Source organism: Megalops cyprinoides, chromosome 7 (genome assembly GCF_013368585.1).
Source record: "Megalops cyprinoides isolate fMegCyp1 chromosome 7, fMegCyp1.pri, whole genome shotgun sequence".
NCBI classification, from domain to species: Eukaryota; Metazoa; Chordata; class Actinopteri; order Elopiformes; family Megalopidae; genus Megalops; species Megalops cyprinoides.
In genome coordinates this window covers 4,873,909-4,899,204 of record NC_050589.1, presented here as the reverse complement: position 1 = coordinate 4,899,204, position 25,296 = coordinate 4,873,909, and the positions used below count along the sequence as shown (strand labels likewise).

The window sequence follows — 25,296 nt, the reverse complement described above, 5'->3', positions numbered from 1 at the left end:
CAGGTGTGCACTCCTCAATATTTGATACCTGCAAACGTTGTTGTCCTCTCTGCCACATGAGGTACAGTGCATCCAGTTCTACACAAAAATCCTGGTTAACCCATTTTACTGCTTATTGCCAGTGTCTGAGCATCCATTACCTCTCTTTGAGGCCTGGCTGTTTCAGTTATTTATTTATTAAGTGTGAAGGGCAAGATGGAAATCCTTTTATAGAGGGGTTTGTTTTCGAGTTAAGAGTTACTCAGAGGTCTTGTTCTTGGTTTGCCTCAGAGCTCTTTGCTTTAAATTTCAAGTGAATCTTGTGAGCGAGCCCCACATGTATTGCGTTTCATGTAGCCAGCCTTGTGGATTGCAGCAATCTCTTCCCAAAGGGTTGTGTCAGTGTTTCATTTTAAGCCAGACCTCCATTCGGATGCACGGCACTGTATTTTTTTTTCACGCCGGTGCTAAAATGGATTTTTCCTCAATGACTTTAAATTCCAAGGTTAAATGACGTGTGAAGCATTTCCAGCAGGCACGCTTGAGTTTCATCAACATGCCGCTGTGCATTGTGGGCCGTGATCAGAGAGGCTAGCAGCACTGAAAGCATTGAATATGGATCCGGGAGGGCGTGCTACTGGCGTTGTATTGCATGCAGCGCTCTTCCTAAGCCCGCAGGGGCTTTGCTGCGGACACTGTTGTCATGCTTTGCCTGACCGTTGAGGCTTTTTGCAGGATCGTTGCAGACCTGCAGACCATTCCTCACAGTTCATGGTGAGTGCAACGGCCTTCCGGTTGGGGAAGAACACAGGTGGATTGCCTTTCATCAGTTTCCTTGTGGACAGGAGCATCCTGACCCAGCGCTGCTTGAGCTGGGCTTTGCGCTGCATCACAGAACTTTGCTCTTGCCTGCCTTTAGCTTTGAACACTGGCAGGAAGGAGGATTCCCGGGTAGACATTAAGCATCCTTTCATACTGGCATACAGACACTGGGTGGACTCAGTCTTGATACTGACCTGGGATCAGTTTTGGCCTGGCGTCAGGCCCGCAATGACTTCATTTACTTCTACAGGTCTTGACAGTGTAATTATGCTGATATTACACATGTTGTTGTCTGTCTGAGCTGCATAAGCACATCTTGTATAGTTATCAGTTGCATAGTGGAAGATAAGCAGGCCAGACAAAATCATTGGAATAAATTATAGTTAAGGTCGTTGATTTTGAGTTAGTTTTGACATTTGTCTCTTTGCATGACACTAATTGGATCAATTCTATGGTTCTTTCAGAAGAAAGATTGCGCTGACATATTCATGACACAAATGCAGATTTTGGACTTCAGTGTCCATGCTCGAAACTACCTTGAAGTGAGTCAGTGCAGAATACAGGTCTTGAGTTGATGAAAATACATTTAGTTCCAGTTTTGTCTGTCAATGACTGCCAGGAATAGCAGAAATGTTTCACTGAATACTTCTCTTTCTATTTCATTTTTATTGTGTCAGCAGTGGGGCACAGTTGGAAAGAGCGTACCTCGTAATGCAAAGGTTGCGTTTTCAATTCTGAGATGGAGCATTGCTGTTGTACCCTTGAGCAAGGTAGTTAACCTGCACAGCCTGAGTAAATATTGCCTGTATAAAAGGATGATATATATTCCATGTAAGGTGCTCTGGAACAGGGACTCTGTTAGGCACATATAAATACTGCAAAATAATGTTGTCCATTTAAAATGATGGATATTTTCACACTTTAGCACATGGCTGTGGCATTGTTCTGTATATCACCTAATGTTGGTAATCCATCTTCCCTTAATCATCAGCTAATTGAGCAGTAACAAGCAATACTGGTTGGAGTAGGTATTAAATCAAGAAAATGGTTGTCCTTCATGATCCTCTGGTATTTTTGATATCAGACGTGAGGATAGGAGGGGACTTTGAGAAATGTATTTACCAAATCGAAGCTTATTTAAGTTGCAGCAGTTGCATCTGAGAATTGCTGAACAGCTGTTGCAAAGCCGCTGTAAGTGGACTGAATTAATTGAGAGCAGGAGAGAGGCGAGAGCATTATTAATGTCTGTGTTTTTGTGCTCACTTCATCAAGGTTTAGCTGTCACCTGTTGGGTGGAATCTGCTGTAATTAGTGGGACATGTTTCCAACATGTGAAGCCAGAGGAGTGTTTGACCATGTAGTTGAACCCTCTTTTGTTTTTATTTGCTACATTGTGTTCCCTTTTTAAGATAAACGCATTTTCATTTTTTAAACAGCACAGACAGGGGTTGCAAACAAATGGTTCAAAGAAAAAAAAAGGAAAGGAAAGGGTGTTTTAATGGTCATAACCTTTCAGCCTGTTTTGGCCGGAACTGTAATGTAGCATGCCAGATTGGCATAGCTCGAGATTGCCAACCTCACCTTTGACCCCACATGTGTTCCAGGAAACTGTTTACCCCTTGGTTTGCTGTAGATAGCCCTCCTGGCAGATGTCATACATATTTGGCATGCAGAGAAGAAAGGAAATCTTATAATGTATTTGTGTATTTCCTTATTCTTCATCATAACATAGGTGACTGTCGTGTTTTCCCACGCTGCATTTCATTTCCTTTCCTGCAGGCTGTAGCTTCATGTGGATTAATTCAGGCAAAAAATGACACATTTTCACGAGCACAATATAATAATAAGTTCAATTCAGTTGCAAACAAGTACATTATTATAAGAAACACATAAAGAAACACATATTTGGCTTGACATACACCGTGCGGTTTATGTCATGGAATCCATGGATACCATCTATAGTCAAATTAAGTTTGTCAATTCATCAGACATGTTTGGTTGAAATCTGTTGCGCATTTCATGTGTAGAAAGAAGGTAAGCAGATGTTACATTCTTTATTTACCTAGCAGATGTCCTTATCCGGGGTGACTGACAGTGGTAACATTCTACATATTATCCACATTTCGTATTATGGCCAGATATTCACTGGAAAGGTTCAGATAACTGAATGAGCAACCCTTTGCACAACCTGTCTTGGATGACTAATAAATATGATCGTGATAACCTGTTATATGAACTGTAGGTGTGTGTGTGTGTGTGTGTGTGTGTGTGTGTGTGTGTGTGTGTGTGCATGTTTATGTGTACTTAAAGATTTGAGTTTGGTCTTTGGTCAACATTGCTGATAAAAAGTCTTTGTTTTGAGCAGGGAGGCTCTGCTCTGACTGTGCTGGTGTTTGGAAACTGCTTGCACAACCTCCATGGCATTGCAACATTAGCAGTTTGAATATAAGAGGGAAATCTTTCTGCTTCATGCTGCAAAAAAGGGTGCAGCCAACTGGCGCCAGGGTTTATGGTGCCAAAGGTGGCATTTCTTTTTGTTCATGCCTACGTCCATCTGTGTGTGTGTGTGTGTGTGTGTGTGTGAGAGAGTAGGTGCCTGTGTGCCTCTGAATTTGTGAGTGGGTTTATGTGTGTGACAGCCTGTATCAAGCGCCAATCCTTCTTTTCTTTGTTTCTCTTTGCTGCCAAATTGATACTTTTTTTTCTGACAAATTGCCCTCATCTGAAATTCTCAGCAAGAACGCGTTTTGGGGCTGTTTGCAGTCCTTCCTGAGGTAAACTCCGCCAGTCCAAAGCTGAGGTCTGTCAAACCCCCTCACCCATCATACACAGATGCTCCAAGTTAGTTTGGAAGAGTTTTAGTTCTTTAGCCTTGCAGAGAACTGTGTTACCTTCTGTACCCAGCTCTCTGCGTTGGTGTCACCCCGCTATCCCTGTTTCCTCTCCTTTCTATTTAAAGCGCCTTCTTCACAGCTACCTCCCTCACTCGATGGGAAGGCTTCTGTCACCCTTGTCTCTGTGAAAACACCATCGCGTCCGCTATGTTTTTTTTTTTTTTTTTCTTGCACTGTTTTTTAACTTTCCTGACAAGGCGCCTGTCGTTACCTAATCAACAAAAGTGATGAAAAGCCCACATTAGTGCATCTCGCCGCCTTCTGGAATGCAAGGCTTTTAAACACTTGCATGAAAAACGGCAAATGTGTTCTCTCTAAAAATAAACAGTGAAACACCGCAAACCCACCTGACTGTGGAGAATGTGTTGCCTGTCAGGTCTGAGCACGTATCTCAAGTAAGCAAAGGTTTCTGTGCTGCAGTCTGTTGTGAAGGGGATAGCTGATAAGCTGACAGCAGGTCAGGATTTTTGGGCTTCCAGAATACCAGGCGTGTTTGGAAGTTCTCTCCTCCTTATCTTTCATGTGCCGTTAATGCCTGAAGGGATTACCTTTATGTCTGTATCTCAAGTGGTTTCCTGGCTGTCTCAGTGTATCTTCACCACTGTAAAAGTCTCTCCGGGAGCTGTGTTGGCATTCCTACTGCAGGGGTTAAACTCCTATCAATAACAGGCTGTTCATGTGGTCCATTTTGGTCCAGGTTGTTGAATCCACTGTGGTGACCTCAATAAGCATGTGGGAAGAGGGCACGGGAGTCACTGTTTGGTCACAAGGAGGAAATTAGAAAAGATAAAATGGGAGGGAGTCTGAAAAACTACATTCCCAGCCCCCACCCATTGGATAAGTGTCATTATGTTCAGTCTTCTAAAAATAGCTCCTGTACCCTCAATTTAGAAAGACATATGTTAACACTGGCTCCCGACTGAGAGGTTGTCGCAGTATCAAAGTCCAGGTGTGCCATCTAGTGGGAGGTTTCTAGCATTGCAGCCCACTGACCCCCCCCCCAAGATCTCGGCTCTCCTCCGTTCTGCAGGAGCGCATAAGCAAACCCGCTACCGTGCATGAGCACGGCTAAATAAATCAGTTTAACAAAGAAACGGAGCTGGCATCCTGAGAGGCCGTTTCTCCACAGCTCAGGAAAGGGGGGGGTGAAAAAAAGAGAAGAAATTCCCTCAGCACGGGGGGTTGGCTGGGGAAGGGGGGGGGAGGACTGAGCATGCTCGGAGCGGGGACCGGAGCTGGAGAAATGTCTGCCTGTTAGACGGCCGCTGAGAGGCAGCTCGGGAAGGGGAGGACAGGCAGCGAAGCGCGTGAGGAGAGCGCTCGTGTGAGGATGAGAGCACGGCTGTGAGCGGTGAACCAGGCGCTGCCCCGACGCCCGAGTGATGCTGCTCACCCTTCTCTTCTATCTGCGCCTGAAAGGTACTGCCTTCTCCATTTCCGCTGCGTGTTGTAGAGGGAACGGCGGGCTCCGGAGACAGGTGATTTTTGTTCCCCCCCCCCGACCCACCCACCCCGTGCGGTCGCGCACGCAGTGCATGGTGCTAGTTTGGCAGAGTGCGTTGTATAGCGTTTCCCCCCTGTATTGTTCTGCTCCGGAGCTGGGTTTGCGCCCGTTCCGAACAGGCATAGTTTCCTAAGCATCTTTTCAGGTCTTAAGCTGGGAGTGAGGGACCGCTCACTGCTGCTGTATATACTGCTCTCCCGAGACTTGCATTTGTTGGACTGTTGTAGGGCAATTAAATCAGAGCTCACTATTCTTTCCTTTGTGACAATGTCAAGACGGGAGCAATGCAAATGAATTGTATTTTTACTTGTGTATATATATATCATTTTATTGCAGCATCAGTTGTCAGCTTAGCTAAGTTGTTCAGTATGGGGCGAGTCATACTGTACTTAAAGGCATGAAAGGAGCAACGTATGGATCATTGCCTGGTGCGATGGATTTCTGTGTTCAGACCTGTGTCTGTGAGAGTGAGTGACGCATTGGGGTCGCGGTCTCTAAATAGTGATCCTTTTTTATGTTTTTGACAATGGTGGACAGGACTGGCTCTCCATAACTGTCTGGTGGCTAGCTGTCTGCACATTTGAGAGATGCTTTCTGGCTTTTCCTGTCCTGTGTGGACAATTTTACCATTGCGGAACTTACAGATATGGATGCATCGTGTTACTACCATTTAGACTCTGTGCCGTTCTGTGTGGGTGTGTGGGTGCGTATGTTTAATTGTGATGTGCCTGTTTGAAATCATCTTTTGAAGTTTTCCCCTGAAATGTGGATGTTATCTGGGTCATCCTCATATTTCTTTTATGTATGCACATATTACGCTTCCTACAGTTTTAGGGGTACAGGCTTGAACAGCTCAAGATCGCTCTGTTTTATCGCTATTGATGAAGTGTTTCCTCAGGGCCAACCGGCTTGAGCTGAGCTTGTTTGTTACAGATCAAAGTGTGCCCTCAATCTGACGAGGTAATTAACATCCACCAGTACCATGGCTGCTCCTTTGGCAGCTGTCTTTGTTACTTCTTAAACAAATTCTTTTCGTCCACTTCCATGCAGCTCTCTGAGGAAGCATCACCCTTTTGTGCCACACCTCTTTGTCATGGATTTTTTTTTCTTCCGGTGATCACCTCGAACACAGACACTCTTATACTTCTTGAAGACTTTCGCCAGACTCCGTTTCAGAGAAAGCAGTCTAGCAGTCAGACTTTGGTTTAATGGTGATGATGAACAAAGTAAATTTATGCTCTCATGAATACTTTTTATGTATGTACTGTTGCTTCTGGTGCATATCTGATCACAGAGAATATTAGCTCTCTCCCCTTTCTGAGCGGGGACGGATTTGGACCAAGTTGAGCAGCTTGGCATTAGGTCCCTGAGTTCTGTTGCCAGTGGTTGTGATTGTCCAAGCAGTGGCTCATGTATATGCCCCAATCTCATATGCCTCGCACGGAAATCTGACATCTCGTCTCAGTTTGACGGAACAGGAAATCAAATGAGGGCAATGGGATTAACTTATCGGGGAGCACAGAATGAGGTCGATGGAAGTCATTAAATTGATTTACAAATGCAGGCCAGACCAAACGGCAGGCAGCAACAAAAGGGAGTTGTTTAACACTTCTTCATTGCCCAGGTACAGATAATTGTATAGTTTTTTTTTTTAATTAGGACACACAGTGTAGCTATCTAATGAGGGCAGAGGATATGACTTTCTCAGTGCATTTCCTGGAAGTGTAATAGATCAATCCCAGAATCCCCTGCTGGGAAGTGTGTTCCTGTCTGTTTATGCCTGAAGCCAGACCGTCAGCGGGGCTGTTTTCCGGTTTTGGCCCTCCGCTTTCACTGCTTCCCAACCTGCTTTTCTCACAAAATCACAAAGGGAAGGAAGCACAGAGCTACGCCCTCTCTGGAACTGTATCCCCCCCCCCCCCCCCCCCCCCCCGTTGGTTATGTAAGCCCAGAGCATGCAGGCTGCCCCATGGTGCTCGCTCCATGCTGGAGTGTGAAGAGGCTTGTGTCTTCCCACACTGGACACGGGTTGGATGTTGACAAGAGCATCTGTGGATCGGTGGCAGGAACTGCTCCTATCTGCCCGTCTGTGTTGGAGAGAGACTTTCAAGGTCAAAACTAACATTTTAACTCACTATTTTAATGCTGGAACTGTATCCGAAGCCAGCTTTCCTACCCAAATGTTGTCCGAGCCTCCTCCCCAAAGTCCTTTCTGTATCTGATCAAGTTTAATTGAAGGTGAATAGACTGCCCGTCAATGCGCAGTCTCTCGCGCGTCAAGTCCTCCTCTTGTGAATGCATTGGGAAATCATTCCTCATTCATTATCAGACTGTGTTAATCATCGAGGAGAGAGAGAGGTGTGAAGGCTGCGTGCTCAGTGGCCTGACAGAGACCTTCTGCAGCTTGACTGCTCTTGAAAGCAGAAAGAGGTGGGCTTGCCTTCCATGCGACCAGGAGAACAGGACTAACATCTCATTGATCATTCCAACCATACGCGCTAATTAAGGACAGTAATTACATAAGACGCTGTGGTTCCTTAAAGCAAAGAAACCCGCTAATTAATTTCTACTGGAGTCACATGGCAGTGCACACTCTGTAGGAGATGTGGGAAGATGACCCAAAAAAAAAAAAAAGTTATCTTAAAGTTTGTAATGGTGCCATACGGTCATGCCCGGGGCTGTCCCTGTTACAGTTCTTTCATCAAAGAACAGAACAGAGCTGGAAAAGGGAAATGTGATTAGACATGAACTGTCATCCTCCGCTCAGAACACAGGAAGCAGTCCTGATTATGGAGTGCAGCACGGCAGTAAGGCATGATTGGACTTGCAGTCAGGAGGTTGCTGGTTCAGATCTTAGGTGGAACAAAGTATATCAGCTTCTTTAGTGAAGGTCCAGCTGTATAATTGGATAGTATGCATAGTGTTTTTGTCACCCTGAATAAGGGTGTATAGTAAGGAATTCATGGTAATAATAATTTATGAATGAGGTTAGAAATGTCCGTGGCATGACATCCAGGAAGGAGGCTCTTTATTCAAAACATTTTGTTTTGTTCAGTTCTTTATTTAGTCTGATGTACCTTGTGGTTCAGTCAGTAGGGATTGCTGTGGTTTGGAGGAGAATCAGAAGCACGTTCACCTAGCCTATTTCCCTTACTTTTCTAGTCCAGATACACTGCAGCAACAGCCAGTCCTGAAAAGATCACAGCAGAACTTCTGACATCATTATTGGTGGGGTTTTGAAATGAGACATGACCTAATCATTTGTCCTCAGTGGGTGTTGGCCTCGGGTTATCACCATGGAAACCTGAACAGTCCTCTGATGTGACTTGAGCTTTTTTAATCCTCTTACGGTCATCACAGGCTGCTACAGAATTATTGTTCATTTCTTTGGCTTGGTCTTAAATTCTGCGGATGATGAGTGCCATTAAAGAGCGAAAAGGCTTTGTCAGCTTATCTCACAGATGCAAAACTCTGTGGCTGTGATGGTTCTTCTGCTTCCCTGAGGGACTGAAACCTCACAGAACTGACAGCCATGGACATTTCAATGTTAGACTCGATCGCAAATCATATCCATCATGCTGGTAGCCTTGCAGGATTTCTTTGATACCAGCAAGTCAGGGAGAGTGGAATACCTCCGCATTGAAGGATTGACTGGATTGGTCGGTTAGTCTTCTTCAACCTCCAGGGAGGCGAAGTCAGAATCAGCGGGCTCTGTGTGTGTGCTGCAAATGCCAGGGAGCTAGAGCGGGGTAGGTCACGGTGTTCTGACCCCAGACCTGTTATGACTTGCACTGTAGCAACACTGCACCCTAGACACACTGACTCAGGATCAGCACTGTCACCAACATCATCTAGCAAGTTTGCAGCATGCAATAGCAAGGCAGTCCCCAGCCGCCAAGATCTGTCCGGTCGCTATGCAGCGCGGCCTCCGGTGTCGAGAGTCGCGCCGATCTGTCGAGCACCCCCTCCAAAAACCGTACTTTCAGCTGGTGAAAGGGGCGGCTTGTCATGCCACGTTCCGATTGGCTGACTCATCAGCTCACAGGGATGTGTTGACCGGGGTCCAGGGGAACCCACACGCTTCATGTGCGTTACAGTGATATTCTTTCGCCCACGTGAAAGCCTGTTACATCACTGCAGCCTTGCAGTCTCTGCAGGAGCTGGGGAGGGCAGGGAACGAGCTGTTGCCGTTTTTGTGATGTCCTCAGGCCCTCAAAATCAAATGCATGCTCTCACGCTCCTTAGTATGCCATTTCTGTTTTGCTCTTTCATATCTCAGTGAATTGTGAGACGCCTATTCTATGCAAAATTTCTACTGTCAAGATGAGCACTGTTAAATTAGGAATTACTCGATTTTACCTTCAGAGTTGCGTGCGCTAAGCAACGGAAATGAACTGGCCTGTTTGCTCAGTTGAAGTGTAAAATATTTCTCAATTAACTTTTTAATTTAAGGGTTTTCAGCGAGAACAAAGGCACATTTCCAAACTTGTCCGAGTCCCTGAAGGCTACAACATGGATTCCTTTCATATTAATCTGCAGTAACTTGATATTTCTCAATGAAAAAAATACTGAAACTTTTTCCCCAACCCCTTTAAAATCTAATAGGAATTATCAACTGTAACTTATATGACAATAACTTCAAAAAAGGTCCAGTAGCTGCAGGAACATCTTCGCTTCAGTCTGTATTTTTGGTGCTAAAAGCCAGCTGCGGGGTATATTACACGTAGTGATTCCTTTACCCAAATCATATTCTTATGATCATGTTTTGAAGATCTGTTGTCTATATTGTTTCACATAATCCACTTTCACTGTAGCCTGCTCTGACAAATCCTACTTTAAGGTTTCCTAATCCAACTCTCACAATGAGCACAAATCGCTTCAAGTGGACATTTATTGGTTTGCTTTTCGGCTTAAATTCCAGTGCGTTGCACTGGATATTTGCCCATACACAGGCCCTATCCCACAATCCCTCACTGCAGATCCTCTCCCACACTGTCTCCATGCTCCCAGCAGGGGTTCGCCTGACGTGGGAGTGGTGTTGTGTTTATCATCTTCCTGCAAGCTGGCGCAACAATGTATGGAAGTGACTCAGTCCTGCGCAAACGTCCTGCCCCCAAAAAGTTTGAACTTTCTGGTGCTCTAGAAAATAAGCGGCTTTGTAGTCCGGCGGGTCCTCTCCGACAACTGCAGGACCTTCAGCCGCAGTGCCCTGTCTCTCCGGAATTAAAGATGGCTGGATTTTTTGCGTTGCTCCACGACTCCTCAGGTGCAGTATTCTTGCGTCTTGCCGAAAGCGACGCCATCTTGAATGTGTCTCTCTGCCCTCCCACCGCACACCCCCCCTCTGCGTGCCTTTCCTTTGTCAGCTCTGAGCTGAGAAAATGGGGCGTTGCAACACTAATTCTGCCCAGGGGATTGTGGTTGGAGGTCAGCATTTTCGCTGCGTAATGTTACAGGGGAACGGTGAGTGGTACGTGGCAAGCCAGGCCTTAATGCCTTCAGTCTTTGCTCACACCAAAGTTGCTGTTGAATTATGTTGGTACAGTACGTGGGCTGTTTCCGGCTGTGTTCTGAAGTCCTCTGGGCTGTCTGTGTGGAAGTGACATGTGGCTGTGTTTCTGTTACTGTGTGTAATGTTTCTCATGCAACACGACTCTCATGGCAACAGTTTATGATGGGAGCACCTTCCCTGAGACTCCGCTGACTCGGCTGGATTTTGAATGCACAGATTTTCGGGGTTTTCTGCCTTTTTAAAAACATCACCAATAACAAACATTGCATTTGTCACAGATTAGCAGCCTGACTTGCTAAGACTGGAACTCTGGGGCAGTTTGGAAAGAGGGCACATTGCTGTTACACAGGGGTGAAGCAGTGTCTGGAGGACTGGGGATAGAGACCAATGGGGGCTAGCGGTCTGGCGTAAAGTTAAGTTACACGGCTTGTAACCCAAATGTTGTTGGTTTGATTCCCATGTGCGGGGCTGCCATACTTTTTAGTAAGGCCTTCAAGCCCAATAGCTTTGGTAAATGTAAATAAGGGCCTCTGCTAGGCAAATACATTTAAAAAGATAGAGCTCTTCAGTCTGTACACGGAGACCCCCCTTCTGTGTGCACAAAGACTCTGTGCTGTTGATCAGAGGATGGACAGAAATGATGGCATTCACCTACCAACTGAGGACCTACAAAGGCTCATTCGTCCTCTTGTTCCCACCCCACTCACCTCGTTGTTGACTCTAGAGCCCTTTACTGCATCTCTCAGCCGCAACACATTACGTAACTTGATATGTATTAGATGGCTGCCAGTATATTTCTCAAAAAATGACACAAAATGAAGTCATTCTACCCTTCAACCACAAGAGCTAACGTCATTTTCTCTCTGGTTTCAGTTTTGTGTTTTGTAAAAATGTCGGCCAGATGCTTTGTGAGCCAGGGCTTTGTTTCTGTGGAGGTGGTAGCGTTGGCGCTCGGTGGCCGAGGAAGTGAGCCAGGGGCTGTGTCTAGCCCCGAGGCTAAATCGTTTTATTATTCTTTAAAATCGGGCCCTTCTTCAGTTTTATTTATCTAACCCAGCCCACAAATGTAGGATCTGCTCCAGCCTGAGGGCGTTTTCATCGGTAGGTTAGCGATTTGAATCTGATGGTGCGTGCTTGTGTACGTTGGGAGATCAGTCAGTGTGTAGTGACACCCCTTGTTACCAGAATTCTCAGAGCGTGTTTTCATCATGTGAGCTCCAGGGACACGTGCTGATGGAGGCTTGGGGTTGTGTGGAGGTCATACTTGGTTGTAGCGGCAGGAGAAAGCAGCATCAGCAAGCAGGAAAAAGGAGCATCTTTGTTTAGCCATTGATGCAAGGAAAACATTTGAATGTTATACATCCTTTGCACATTATCGTTATTAGCAGTATTATATTGAACGCCAAAATATTTTTATGCTCGTCTTTTCAAGAAATGGAGCTGAAAATGTCTAATTTCACCCCGCTGGGTGTCTTACTGCCCCCTGAAAAGGAATAATCTGATGCTTTCGGAGGGTTGAAATTTAAAAATTTAACACAGAAAAGAAGACATGATTCATGTTGTGATTCACCCTGCTATTCGCTCCGGTGTTGAGCGTGCCTCTCCAGCACAAAACCCAAACGGCCAGAGTGGATGCGCTGTTTCCGCCTACCTGTAGTGCGACACGGCCATTAGAGTAGGCATGGGAGTAAAGCTCTCACCGACAGAGAAGTGACCATGGGATGCGGGGGAGAGAGATGCATGTGCTCAGTTGCAGCGGTACATGTGCTTGCTTCCTGCCAGCACCATGGAGAGGGAAAAAAATTGAGAGAAATTGGGGTAGCCATGGCAACGGATCCTCTTGATTTGCACCCTCTATTCCCCCGCGGGGGCCAGAAGTTAACAGGATTAGACCGCGATTCAAAAAGATGGCTACCTTGAGGAGCGGAGCCCTTTCCTCTTTAATTAGCTTGTCTTTGCGCACGGAGGAAAAGGAGCCGCTCGTCAAAGGCATTGTGTTTGACTGAGGCAAACACCTCGACAGCCAAACACCCCTCGATTAGCGGAGGGGTGGAGACGAACGCCCGTAATTAATGCTAACGAAGGGTCACTGGCCTTTTTGCTTCAAATGGGGCTTACATGTAAGATGAGACACAAAGCATTCCATGGCAACGGGAGTCCTTTGGACAAATGGCAGTGAAAAGTGGAGCTGTACAAACCAGTCCACAGAGACAACAGAATTAAATGTAGCCGAATTACTGCCAGTTCGGCTTTTATGAGGGACACAGTAAATTACCCTGACTCGGACTTTTAGACTTCTCTCTCAAGTCGAGACTCTTTTTTTTTTGTTCTCACCTGCAATCTGTATTCATATATTTAGATCTTTTGTGTCTTTACTTCAGTGTTTCAGTACTTTAATACAGTTCGCAATGCCTACGGGGGTTTCAGAGGTGGAGCTTTAACTACCAAAGTCTAGTCAGTACAAAAGACGTATGGATGCATAGAGACAATGGGCTCAGTGATTCATCTCCCCAGTCGAAATGGTACAGCTGCTTATTATCTTAGGACTAAAGATCGTTCATCTTATGTGCTACAGTACGCAAGGACTGAAAGGCAGTACTGTAGCGTTACTCACAGAGTGTTCCCTGGTGAAACAAAGCACATCTTCCCACGTCCAGCAGGAGAGCGGTGCTGCGCAGGACTGGGGGAAAAAAATCTCTGTCGATTTAATCACGTGCTCTGCAGGGATGCCTCCATATCGAGGTAGTCTGTTTTCGGATGCCCTCCGTTAACCATCATTAATAACGGCGGAGGACGGCAGAGTCCCCCCCCCATGTGTTTATTTTGTTTCGGGGAAGAGGTGTGGGCGTTGGATACAGGATTCCTTCATTATCGCCGGCCGTCTCCGACGGGCCCGGGTTGCCATGGCAACAGCGGAACGGAGCCCAGCGCGCACGCCTGCCGCACCCCTCAGACTCGGCGGGCCGGGGGGGGGGGGGGGGGGGGGGGATGCGAGTCTGAGGCCTCCGAGGCTGAGTGATTGAATTATAAACTGGAGAAACAGAGTCAGGGCGCCCGCCGCCGCTGTTGCCATGACTCGTTCTCACGACAACGGGCGAAGCCAATTAAAGCTCGTGCCAGGATTAGGGCTCGGCAGGAAGGGGGGAACGGACAGTTCTCTGCCAGCTGTGAGGGTTTTTTTCCCCAGCTTCGGCTACCTGTTCTAAGAGATAAGTCCGACATGGCATTTCACATCGACACAGTTTAGTAGACTGTTGCTTTGCAGGTGACATGTGTATGGTTTACTAAATACATGTCTTTGGTTGTTTGTCAGGTTTTTTCAGCCTAGTTCTACCACCACCTACTCCAAGGACTGTCTCATATGCCTTCCATATTTATTCCAACATTCAAACGGACTTCGTGTCCAGCTTTGTCTTGTTTTTGCCCATTTGCTTTCTTCTGACAGCTATTCAAGTTGAAAAGCAATTTCTTGAAAGAATGCAGTCTTACTGAGGATGGCAATAATGCAAAATGATGATTTGAGCTGTTTGTATGTGCTCCTTTCAGTTAAAGTCAGATGCCATTTAGATATTCTCTCTCTTTAGCTGTTACCCTCAGCTGGTCCAGGGTCCCATCAGTGAGACAGACGTCAGTAATGGCCTGATAAGGGATGTTCCTCACTGGCACTGTTCTCACCCTTTGACTTCTCACAAGTCCCTGATCCCTTCGTCACAGCTCTGTGTAGAGCACCTGCTGTTCATTTGTAACAGATATACGAAGTTCAGGCGGCAGTGTAGCATAGTGGTAAGGAACAGTGCTCATAACCGAAAGGTTGCTGGTTCGATTCCCCGCCGGGGCACTGCTGTTGTACCCGTGGGCAAGGTACTTAACCCAGAATTGTCTCAGTAAATGCCTAGCTGTATAAATGGGAAACGTAAACAATTGCAACCTGCAGTATGTAAGTCGCTCTGGATAAGAACGTCTGCTAAATGACAATAATGTAATGCAATTCTAGCAAAATATCACCGATGCACACTGTTTGTGTCTGAGTCTGTCAGCTCTGTATTTGCACCAATCAGAGGAAGTCACCCAGGAAAATGTTCAATTTGGAACATGCTGTGGGCTGAGTGATTGAATTATAACTGGAGAAAGGAATTGAAGGTCCCTGTGACACTAATGGGTAAAACAGTCCAGGCTTTGCCCCTGGGCTTCATGCATGTGGAAAATGTCAGACTCACTTCAGTGTAATGTTCTGAAGTCAACTTATTTCACAGTGCTCAGCAATAAATACTTTATTTTCTGACAACTGTTTCAGGTTGCTATGCTGTGCATGGAGTGTTACGTCAGCTATGCTTTGTTAGTTGGGTGCAAAGCTTAATTTTTGAGCTAATCAAATTTACTTTTTATTTATTCACAGTGCAAATTAAATTCCTCCCATAGATCAATTCACTCAGCTGGATTCTTTTTTTTCCCTCATTTATTCCACAATAGTTACAGTTCCTCAAGTTTCAATTCCAGCTTAAATTTCAATTCCGGTTCCCGTTTCAGATTCCTTTTTCAGTTACAGTTCCACTTACTGTAAATTCCAATCCATGGGAAGTTTAGGTGAAATACGTAACCTTAAATATGTGAAAGGTTTTCTTTGTTGATTTTTCAATGGCTGTCTATAACATGAACATTTGGATTCCAAACGCTTGTGCGAGTGAGCATGTGTTGTTTACTGTATGTGTGTATGAGTGTGTGTGTGTATGTTTCTCTGTGTATTTGTGCATGTATGGGCGTGTGTATGTTTTATTGCGCATGTATGCGTATGCGCCTTGTGCATGCATGCATGTGGGTATGTGTGTATCCGTGTATGTATTGTGTGTGTGTGTGTGTGTGTGTATGTACATGCGCTGTGTGTGTGCGTGCGTGTGCACGTGTTGTACGTGTGCCCTCTCACACACTGCAGAACAGGGAGCAGGTTGCTTAGAAACTCCCACTGCTTGCAGGGTCCTGAGGTGCTTGCTAGCAGCCCACTCATTAACCTCCCCTCATTTCAGTATTCATTCTGCCTGGCCTTGCATTACACAACCCTGCCTTTATGAAAGACATGGGGAAGCTGATCCCACAGTGTCGGCTGGGGTTGATTGAGTGGTCGGCAGTTTCTGTAAACCGTTTTTTTTTTTTTTTTTTTTAGAATAACCAAAATCTTAGTCAGTCATGTAATCATCAATGCCTTGTCACAAAGCCAAGGGGGGTTTATTTAGCTGTGTTGCAGAAGTGGTTATGTGTATTATTGTCTGTGTTAGACCTCAGGTTAACCCCAAACAAATATTTACAGACAGACAGGTATTGAATGTAAATTCAGAAGAAGAGTAGAGTCAGAGGAAGTTTGACAAATTTTCTTCTTCTGTTCTATGAGATGAATAGGTGTCCTTGTGTCACTCTCAGCTGTGGATACACAATATGTAATTTTTGCATTCTATCTACCCGGGGGGAGAGGACATTTTTGGTAAAAAGACAAATGAAAGGAAGCAGCAACAGACACCTTGTGGATTATTTTTAATGCTTCCCAAAGGACAGTCAAAGGCATAGATGCAGCAAATGATTTAGTATGAAAGTGTTCGTTGGTCAAGTGTCTTCAGGGGTTTTCACACTAGAGCAACAAAACCACATGGATTCAGTTCAGAACAGTTCACTCTCCCAGTCTGAGAGCGAAAGTGTATTGTTGCAGTTACCAAGCTAGACCAACCCCCATTGCAGGATTAAGGTGGTCTGGGCTGAGAATGATGGATATGCATGTGGCATTGCTCATAAAATACACACTGGTAAATGAATTATGCATCTTGCTGTGTAGCTTGCATTTTATAGCCAGCTGTCAGTTTACTTAATACACCTGAATTTTAGCTTGGTATTTACAGTGCGTAGTAATGAAAAGTAATGAAATGAGTAAGCTAACCAGTCATGCAACAGAGAAAGATATGCAACAGCTATAACTGGAAAGTGAAAACTGCAAATCTCTGACAAAGCCATTGATGGTTGTAATTTGATTTAAAAATGATAATTTCATGACAAGCTAAATATCAACTGGACAGCATAAATAATGCTACAAAAGAGCTTTCTGTTTCAAGGTGCCTAAGAGGATCCTTCTTGCAGTGCAGCTAAAGACAATTTAATACGAAATACATTATAATTTTATAAGCTGAAAGCATTAAGCTCATGTTTAGATAACTGCAGCGTCAGCAGCAGTGGCGGGTGCAGTGCTCGAGGTTGGCAGGGGGAGAATATTATCTTTTTTTGCGATGAATATTTTAAACATCCACATCTTTACGGGATTCAAGGGACGACCTCTGCCCACTGCAGGGGCCGGCGCACCAGCCAGGTCACGTGACGTCTCCTGCCAGTGCCCCTGGGAGATGAGGGGGGGAGAGTGAGTAGGAGGGATGGAGGTGCTCGCAGACGGCTCCTCGGTGGCCCGGGCGACTGCGGGCCCACCCCCTCCTTCCGCACCGAAAGGTGCACTCCGTCCCCTCGCATCTGAGCGCTGCGGTGGCGTGACAGGTGGCAAAGCTGAGGTGGCAGATCCGCTGGGCGGTGCCTCTCCCGCCTGTGTTTTTATTTAGCTGAAGGGGCCTGTGCTCTGGGCCGGCCTGTGCCTTTCCGTCGTGGGCAGACTATGACCTGTGGCAGCTGAGTCATATGCATTGTCTCCCTGATTGCCGGATCAAAATCATGTAATCTGATTCCACTGTAGTCTTGTTATGTTGTTTTTCAGGCTGCACTGGTCTAAGTTGTCACGGTGAGCACTTCTGGTCTTCTTTGTTTTTTTTTCCGAAGTCTCCTTTTCTTTTCCTTGAACATTCAGTTGTCAGGTGTTATATATGCTAATTAGCTCATAATCACCAGTGCAGAGTTAATTTGATTCGGCCAGTTTGGTTGATCACCTTAATGCACAGGCAGGATTGGTATCTCTTTAGGGTTTTTGTGTGGTCTCTCCTGAGGATGTTAAAAACTGAATGTCTTTGATCTTACTCTTATTATTACCTATTATTTCCACACTGGGGGGATAAAAGCTTGCTTTAAGTAGTTTAAAGGAGATGTCACAGCATCGGTGTCTTATCTGTGGAAAGTGTTAGAAGTTTATTGATGTGAAGGTGGGGAGTGCATTCTTCTCTCCTGTTGAAAGGTCCTGCTCCTAGATAATGTAATCTCTGCATTGTCAGAGAGCTGCTTTGTCAGGCTGGAACATTGCGAGTAGAGAGACCCTGATGATATGGTATCTGCTGGGTGCGCTCTCTATTGGGGTGACAAAAATACACCTGGGCTTTGTGCCAGCGTCGTCACAGATCCTCATTTGCTACCACTACACAGGGCTATAAATAGCGGACACCTTCCCTGTCTAACCTGCGCTGCGCAGCTCTCAGACATTGGGAAGTAGTACAGTAATGAGATTAGGATCACGTGGGGAGGGAGAGGGAGAGTAACTGAGAGAGAGAGAGGGGAGGGAGAGAGAGAGAAAGAGAGGGAGGGAGGGGGAAGGGGAGACGGAGGGAGAGAAAGGGGAGAGGCAACAAGAGTGCATGCGTGTCTTGCTGGAGTCTGGCATCCTTCTCCACCTCTCTCTGGCCGAGTCTTCAGAGTGCTTGCTGTAGGGGCGAGAACTGCCAGGGCTCTGGCCTCACTTCACCACTTTCTCAGATTTTTGAGGAATATTTGTACCCCCCCACCCCCCCCCATAGTCCTCTTCCTCCGTTCACCTCACCCCAGCCTCTGGGCCCAGCTTTCCGCTATGCTGCTCCTGTACAACTATTTCGTCTCTCTCCTAGAATCGATCTACCGCCGTGGGGCCAGAAGATGGAGGAAGCTGTACAGAGTGAATGGGCACCTTTTCCAGGCCAAGCGGTTTAACAGGGTGAGTACTGTGATGGGAGAGCAGGGGGCAGTTACTTTTTGCTGCACATCGGGGAATGGTAAACAGTATGTGTGTGCATGCTTTGTAAAGGAAGTGTGTGTGTGTGTGTTTGTGTGTGTATGTGTGTATGTGCGGGTGTGTGTGTGTTTGTGTTTGTGTTTGTGTTTGTGTGTGTGTGTGTGTGTGTGTGTGTGTGTGTGTGTGTGTGTGTGTGTGTGTGGGGGGGGGGGGGGGGGGGGGGGTCATGGCACACAAATGATGTGGTGTTGTGTTTTGTAGTATTACCTTAGTAGTATTACTACATGGGTGGATAGCGGATGCAAAATCATTGAGCGGCCAGTCAGACGCCGTCAGAGCGTCAGGATTCTGGTGCATTATTCAGGAGTAGACGACGAGTTTCACGCCTGCTTTCCCCTGGCCTACATTTTCCCCTTCCGTGCCCCGCTCCTCACCACACGCTGCCCTGGAGGAGCGCAGTTTCTGGACCGTTGATTTGGGATGAGGAGGAGGAGAGAGGGGAGCTGACGCTCTTTGTGCTGGGAGCCCTGCCCTGTGTACTGGGCTGGGGTGGGCAGGGTGGGCACGCACAGGGGCTAATGCTGTTACACCCAGCTCCCAAACGCCTGCTGCGGTGCAAGGAAGCATGAGTCAGGGTGTGGGGCTCCAGGATGATGTCTGATGGCTGTGCAGATGGAGCTGGGTCTCATTTTCTCATAAAGTACTGTTTTCCGCGCTTTGAGTGTTTCTTTCACGGACTTCTTCCAAGAGACTCTGGCCATGTAACATGGTGCAAGCCCGCTCGATGCCAGATGAGCTAGTATAATATGGGATTACATGGGATAGTATTATAAGGGATTTGTGTTCTTATTGGTAGCTTACAATATATCAAAAGTATAAGACAACACTGTGAATGTATTTAGCTGTGTACTTTTGTGGGTGTTTGTCATGTTGTATTTTGAGAGTTCCTTAATCCCAGCCCGGGAAAGGAAAGCTTTTGAGGATGCCCTTAAACATTTCCTCAGTACTGGAAAGCTGGTCGTATTTGTTTTGTGTGTGAGACCTCAGCCGTGAGGATGCTGGAGGGAACCGGGGCAGGATGCAGCCGTTGGTGGACTTGTTTCAGGTTGCATCCAGACTGTCTGTCTGGGATGTGGTCTCATTGCCTGTTTCAGACTGAACGGGGGGTTGGAGTATGCATCAGTGTGCTTATTCAGCAGAATCATCAATCAACCACAGATTAATACCAGGTTATTTGTTCCGTAGGATTATATAATCAAATAGCCTATCTCACTAAGGAATGCCTTTTAATATAGTACTTGAGAGTGTTTTTTTAAACAGGACTTTTTGAAATTTTTTTTTTCTCATTTTGTGGTTGAAGATGCCATCCACTTTGTCACCAGCAACGCTCTTGAGTGAGAGATGTTGTCTTAGCTTGATGCTGCCCTCGCTCCTGTTGAAAATGAGCTGCAGTCAGATACGGGCTCAGAATAGTTGCAATAACTCATACTAAGGACCAGTGGAAATGTGTAGAAATGATTTTCTTACTTTCTCGCTTTAATATCAAATTCTGTCAGAATGAGAAAGTAAGAATTTCATTTTTGAGAAACATTGAAAATGCCCCCAAACATAAAAGAAACTGTCTTTCAAGACTCATGAAAGAGAAACACTTCAAAAAAAATGGGCAACATGTAAGAATATAAGAAGATTAACTCTCTATGTACCTTCCTGCTTAATGAATAATAGCTTTATGATGAGAAAACAGTCATGTGAAGATTATTTTTTGAGAAGTTAGATGTGTAGTCTGAAAATGTCTTTCACCATGCACTTGGATGCATTTCCTCAGCAGGTTGATTTTGAAGTTATTATAATGTTATTATATTGTTATATTATGTTGTTAAGTTAACAATAGATTTCCATACTGCCACTGAAGAAAATGGTAATTTATGCTTTCCGAACCTGAAGGCTTTAGTGCTGAAGGGTGTTACAACATTTAAATAGAAAATTGTTTGTTTATCATCATTCTCAATATTTGAAGAATCAACCTCTTACAGATTCTTAAGTAAAGGGTGTAGATGAAAAATAAATGAATGAAAAGTATAATACAAACATCCACTTTTCTCCTGAGCTCATAGTTTAGAAGTGCTATTTCGAAAGCAAATGTGCGGACAACATAGGACTGGCATGTCCATGACTCGATCGCATGGCTCTGTTTCTGGGAGATTTATTTGCAGTGCTGGTACATTATACCCTGTGCTTGACTGATTCACAAACGAGTCAGGAATATTTTTCATCTCTCCCTCTTCCTTCAGTGATGGAAGTTCATGTGAGGTAGCGTAGAAGCCTTCACGCTCTGCTTATGAGATAGAATTGAATGTGTTTAGGAGAAGGGACCACGGATGCGGGGGGGTTTGGTTGGGGTGGGGGGAGGGATCAGTCCTACCCACTGCACACTGATGCCTGCCTGTCCCTCAGTCTCTCTCCCCCCTCTGAAGTGGTACTGTGTCGAGTCAACTGATGTTAAGATCAGCGCTGTAACTTTTTTTTTTCCTCCCCCAGTTACTGCGACAGCAAATAAAAAACAAACACCGCTGTGGAAAAAAGAGCAAATTCAGCTCTGAAAATGCCTGAGAATGCAGTCACTGTCAGGGTCTGTCTGTCGCTGGAATAAAGGAAGACGAGGTCTATTTTTCATCAAGCCTTATCATGTCTTTTTTTCATTTTTTTTTTTATTATCTATTTTTAACAATGTTGCTGTTGCTGTGCTCCTCAGCAGTGCAGGGAAGCAATCAAAGAGGGGTGGGATATGAACCTGTCTATGAGGTATCTTTAGTCGTGACAGTATTTTTTTTCCCAGCATTCCCCTGGCTATGTAGGTGGCCTGAGGGTAGCTGATGACAAGTTAAACACATTTCTGGCTCCAAAATGCCTTGTTTGCTAAAAAAGACCAGAGAGCAGAAATGAATGTGGTGTTAATTAGATGGTGGAGAGGGAACATCGTATGTTGGAATCAGCCTTAAAATGATAATGATTGACTCGCTTCTCTAGTTTAAATGGCCCTGTAGTGTGTGCCTTGTTCATTAGGAGAATGCTAGAATATCTGGTGAAGTGACTGGCAGCAACTTTGAAACCAGTTCATTTAAGGTGCTTTACCAGGGTAGCATTTAAATGTGTTAGTGCTCATTGTTTTGCAAGACCTTTTCGCTCCTGTTCAGTTTTTAATCCCTGTTTATTCGGCAGATTATGTAAGTTTAAGTGCTCCTTATTTTTAGTGTGCATTTCTGAAACATAACTAAAGTCCATTATCAACCTGAGTATGTTAGGTGAACTAATGGTGCACTTTTTAAGAGAGAAATGTTAATTACTGGATTAACACCTGAACCTGAAGCTTTTGCCTCTGCACACTATTAAAGTTTACACATGAAGATAATTATCTGAAACCCTTTTGGTTGCTTAAAAAAATTGCATCTGCAAAATAAAAAAATGGAAATGTCTCCTGCTTAGTTAGCTCCCTGTGCAAGGGGTGCTAAGTGCATGGAGTAGTCTTTGCCCCACATCATTGGATCAGTTAAAAATAGATAAAGAAACATCTGTTGGAGAGTAAATAGAAGGATAAGGGAGGCCAGCTCTGAGTGTGCTGGATTTCAAAATGATTAATTAACCAACTCATTAACAGTCAAACCACCAGCTGTGACCAGCCTGGAGAATTGCATAAGGGAAGAGGGCTAGCCCTTTCCAACGCCTGCATACTGCAGCTTTTGTTTCTTTGAAAAATAACTTCTTTTAGAAATGAAGAAACAGTGTGGACTAGGTAAGACATTTTTAGTGTTTGTGCAGACAGATAAGTCTTGTGTTTAAGTCTAAGTGTTTCTCAGGTATCTAATGGAATATGTTACATCACAGTATTAGTTCCAGCAAATCAAGGTCTCAACACAGTTTTTAAGGATGAAGAGATTTGAGCTCATTGGTTGGGCCAGAATTACATTCTATTTGGACAGAACACCTAGTTGCGCTTAAAATAATATTTACATAGTTGTCCGTTCGACAGTAACTGGTGTCAAATTACAGCTTCACGTAATGTTATGGAGTCGCTTTTGAGATGAAGTTAATGTTATGTAGATACAGCTGAGCTTTGCCCAGTTTTCAGCTCCTTCAGCTGCTGAGACCCACTTGAGTTTTGGGACCGCCGGTGAAAGGTGCTGTGAGGGAACGTTCCTACAGGCTTTTTTTTTTTTCCCGTGTGCGACTCCCACAGAAAGCCTCATTCTGCCTCTGTTCTGTGACTTAAGGTTTGACGTCTCCAAGTTAGTTCCGGAACCTTTAGGCCCACACAGTTCCATTCAGTGCTGTCAGAACAGGGCCACCTTCAGAAGGCTGAGGCACGACAACGCACCCTCCCACCTTCCTGTCCGCATTGTTTCACAACCATACGTGTGTGTGTGTGTGCGTGTGATTGTGTGTGTGTTTGTGTTGTGGGGGTGTCATTGAAGTAGGTTTAAGGAGGAGAGAGGCAGATGTTTGGGCATTGATTCCAAGTGTTAAGCAGACGGGCTGTGCTATGAGTGAAAACAGTCAGGCATGGATTTTACTTGTCATTCTGCTTAATGTCTGATGAGAGATTGTGATTACACAATGGTACGTTATTGATCTGGCACTGCAAAGAGATCAGTGAGGTAGGGGGAGATCACTGATGTCACTGGAATTCAATAGAAACCCTGGGACATCAGAGCAGGAGGAGGAGCAGTAGAAGTTGTAGTTCTGTGGTGTTAGTGGCAGTAGGCAACATAATAGAATTAATACACTGACAATGAGAATGACAATGATATTGATGATACAGTAACAGTGTATCGAAAGCACCCTCGTGCAGTGGAGCATATGCCATACAACAACAGCCTCCTAATGGCAGAACATATTTGTGGCTGAAATGTGAATATATCGAAAGTCTCTCTTTGGAAGGGTGAACCAAGATCTCTTGCTGTTGCTTTGCATTGCATCATCCAGTAGGCTATCCTCAATGTACTGGCCTGCATGTTGCCATTGAGGCTCAGAGAGCAGTCATTTAAGGAGAAAAATGTTTACTCCGAATTCATACACAGACTGGGGTCCCATGGTGCAAAATGCAGTGCAGTGGAAGAGCAATAATAGTTTCATCTTTAACATGTGTTAAATATAACATATATCTATGAAGATGCCTTGCAGAATCTCATGGTTACCAAGTGAGGGAGATTTCTGGTGAGCTGGGCCAGCCAGGCCAGAAAATGGCAACTAAACCCAAAAGGGTGCCCCCCTGTGGTCAGTAGCAGCTGCAACATCTTATTTGGATGTCTTACATCCAAATACTGACAAGGCCATGATTAGCTTCTGCAGTTTACAACTGTGTGCTGTTATTTGGAAGCAAACTGACACATTTAGACAGGGTTCTTGACCTCTGTGAACTCAGTCAGGTGCAATTAATCACACGGGTGAACTCTGGCATACATTAATCTCATGAGTCAGTGTCAGACAAAGCTTTCCTTGAAGTCTTCTATGGGAGAATCGGGAAGAATGATCAGGGATTCATTACGGGCAGCTGCGCCGATGTCATCGCAACATGACTTTTCTGAAATCCATGGGGATCTTTACAGCTGCCCGAGATGAGAGGCTCTGTGGTCGGGGCTGGGCGGACAGCTTATTACTGGGGCCGGATTGACCGAAGCCGTTTCCCAGCATCCACGCGCCGTCCGTCATCGAGATCGATAGTGGCTGCAGCCTCTCCCCTCTCCGCGCCCCTCCTGTGTGCCAGCCGGCTCTTTGTCCCGCAACAGAACGCGGCCAGCGCAGATTGAGGTCAGCTGTCAATCAGCACATCCGGTGGGCAGGGGAAGGATTTGTTCTCTGAACAAACCTCGGCTGTCTGACGCTTTCTGCCCCTCTGCAGATCTTTACGTTTTTAACGGGGCTGAATGGTGAGACTGTGCGGTTAGATAGGGCAGGAGAATGTTGCGTTTGCTCAGGGACTCTGTGTGCTTGTTATTCCGGGCGCGTGCGGAGGGCTACTACACGGCATGTCTCCAGGGGAAAGTTTACAGTCAAAGGGAGCTCTCTGTGGCAGGGACAGCGAGCGGGGCTCCATTCACTTCTCCCTGAGAGCGAGGAGCAGGCCGCTTGTGCCACCATTGTTTTCGGGACTGAGGTTGAGACACGTGTGTGTCACTCTACAGGGGCGAGAGGCGGAACAATGGTCCCTTTGTGCCAGCACGAGGAGAGGTTCGTCCCAGCATTGTGATGTGGCCAGTGTTTACAGGCAGTTTACAGCACATATTTCCATGGCCCATCGCCAAGCCAAGGCCTCAGCGCTTTCTTCATTTCAGCTTGAATGTGTTTCAAGTGCATTTGGCTGCAGCGTCCTTTCCTTTGTGTAACGTTGTACCTTTTTTGTTCTCTTGTGCTTAACATTGCTTAATGTCATTGTTCTGTTGGTGGTATGTACTGCCATATATGTATGAAATACGTACATATCTGCCCCTAAATTTTATTGACATGATATTTCAGTGCTTCAGCTTATGTTGGCCTGAGCTGCCTCTCTGTGGGTGTTTGTGCCATACCTACACGTGGCTATGCTTCGGGGGCAGTGTTTGAAAAGGTGCTGTGCAGAGACACACACACACAACACACATAAACCACACACACACACACACACACACATACACAACACACACATACAAACACAACACAC

The 25,296-nt window shown here is 45.5% G+C and overlaps 1 protein-coding gene across 5 annotated transcripts in view; it reads left to right on the top strand.

The window, feature by feature from the left end:
* The window catches only part of prkcz (protein kinase C, zeta), a 133,518-nt gene that overhangs the window by 69,986 nt on the left and 38,236 nt on the right, over positions 1-25,296 (top strand). For 4 of the 5 annotated variants that reach the window (XM_036534010.1, XM_036534011.1, XM_036534014.1 and 1 more), the window contains one exon: positions 18,499-18,584. In XM_036534010.1, the coding sequence (XP_036389903.1) occupies positions 18,499-18,584 (86 nt within the window). Of the gene's footprint in view, positions 1-4,513; positions 5,115-18,498; positions 18,585-25,296 lie in introns of those variants that run through there. The other variant, XM_036534012.1, reaches the window with a different exon arrangement.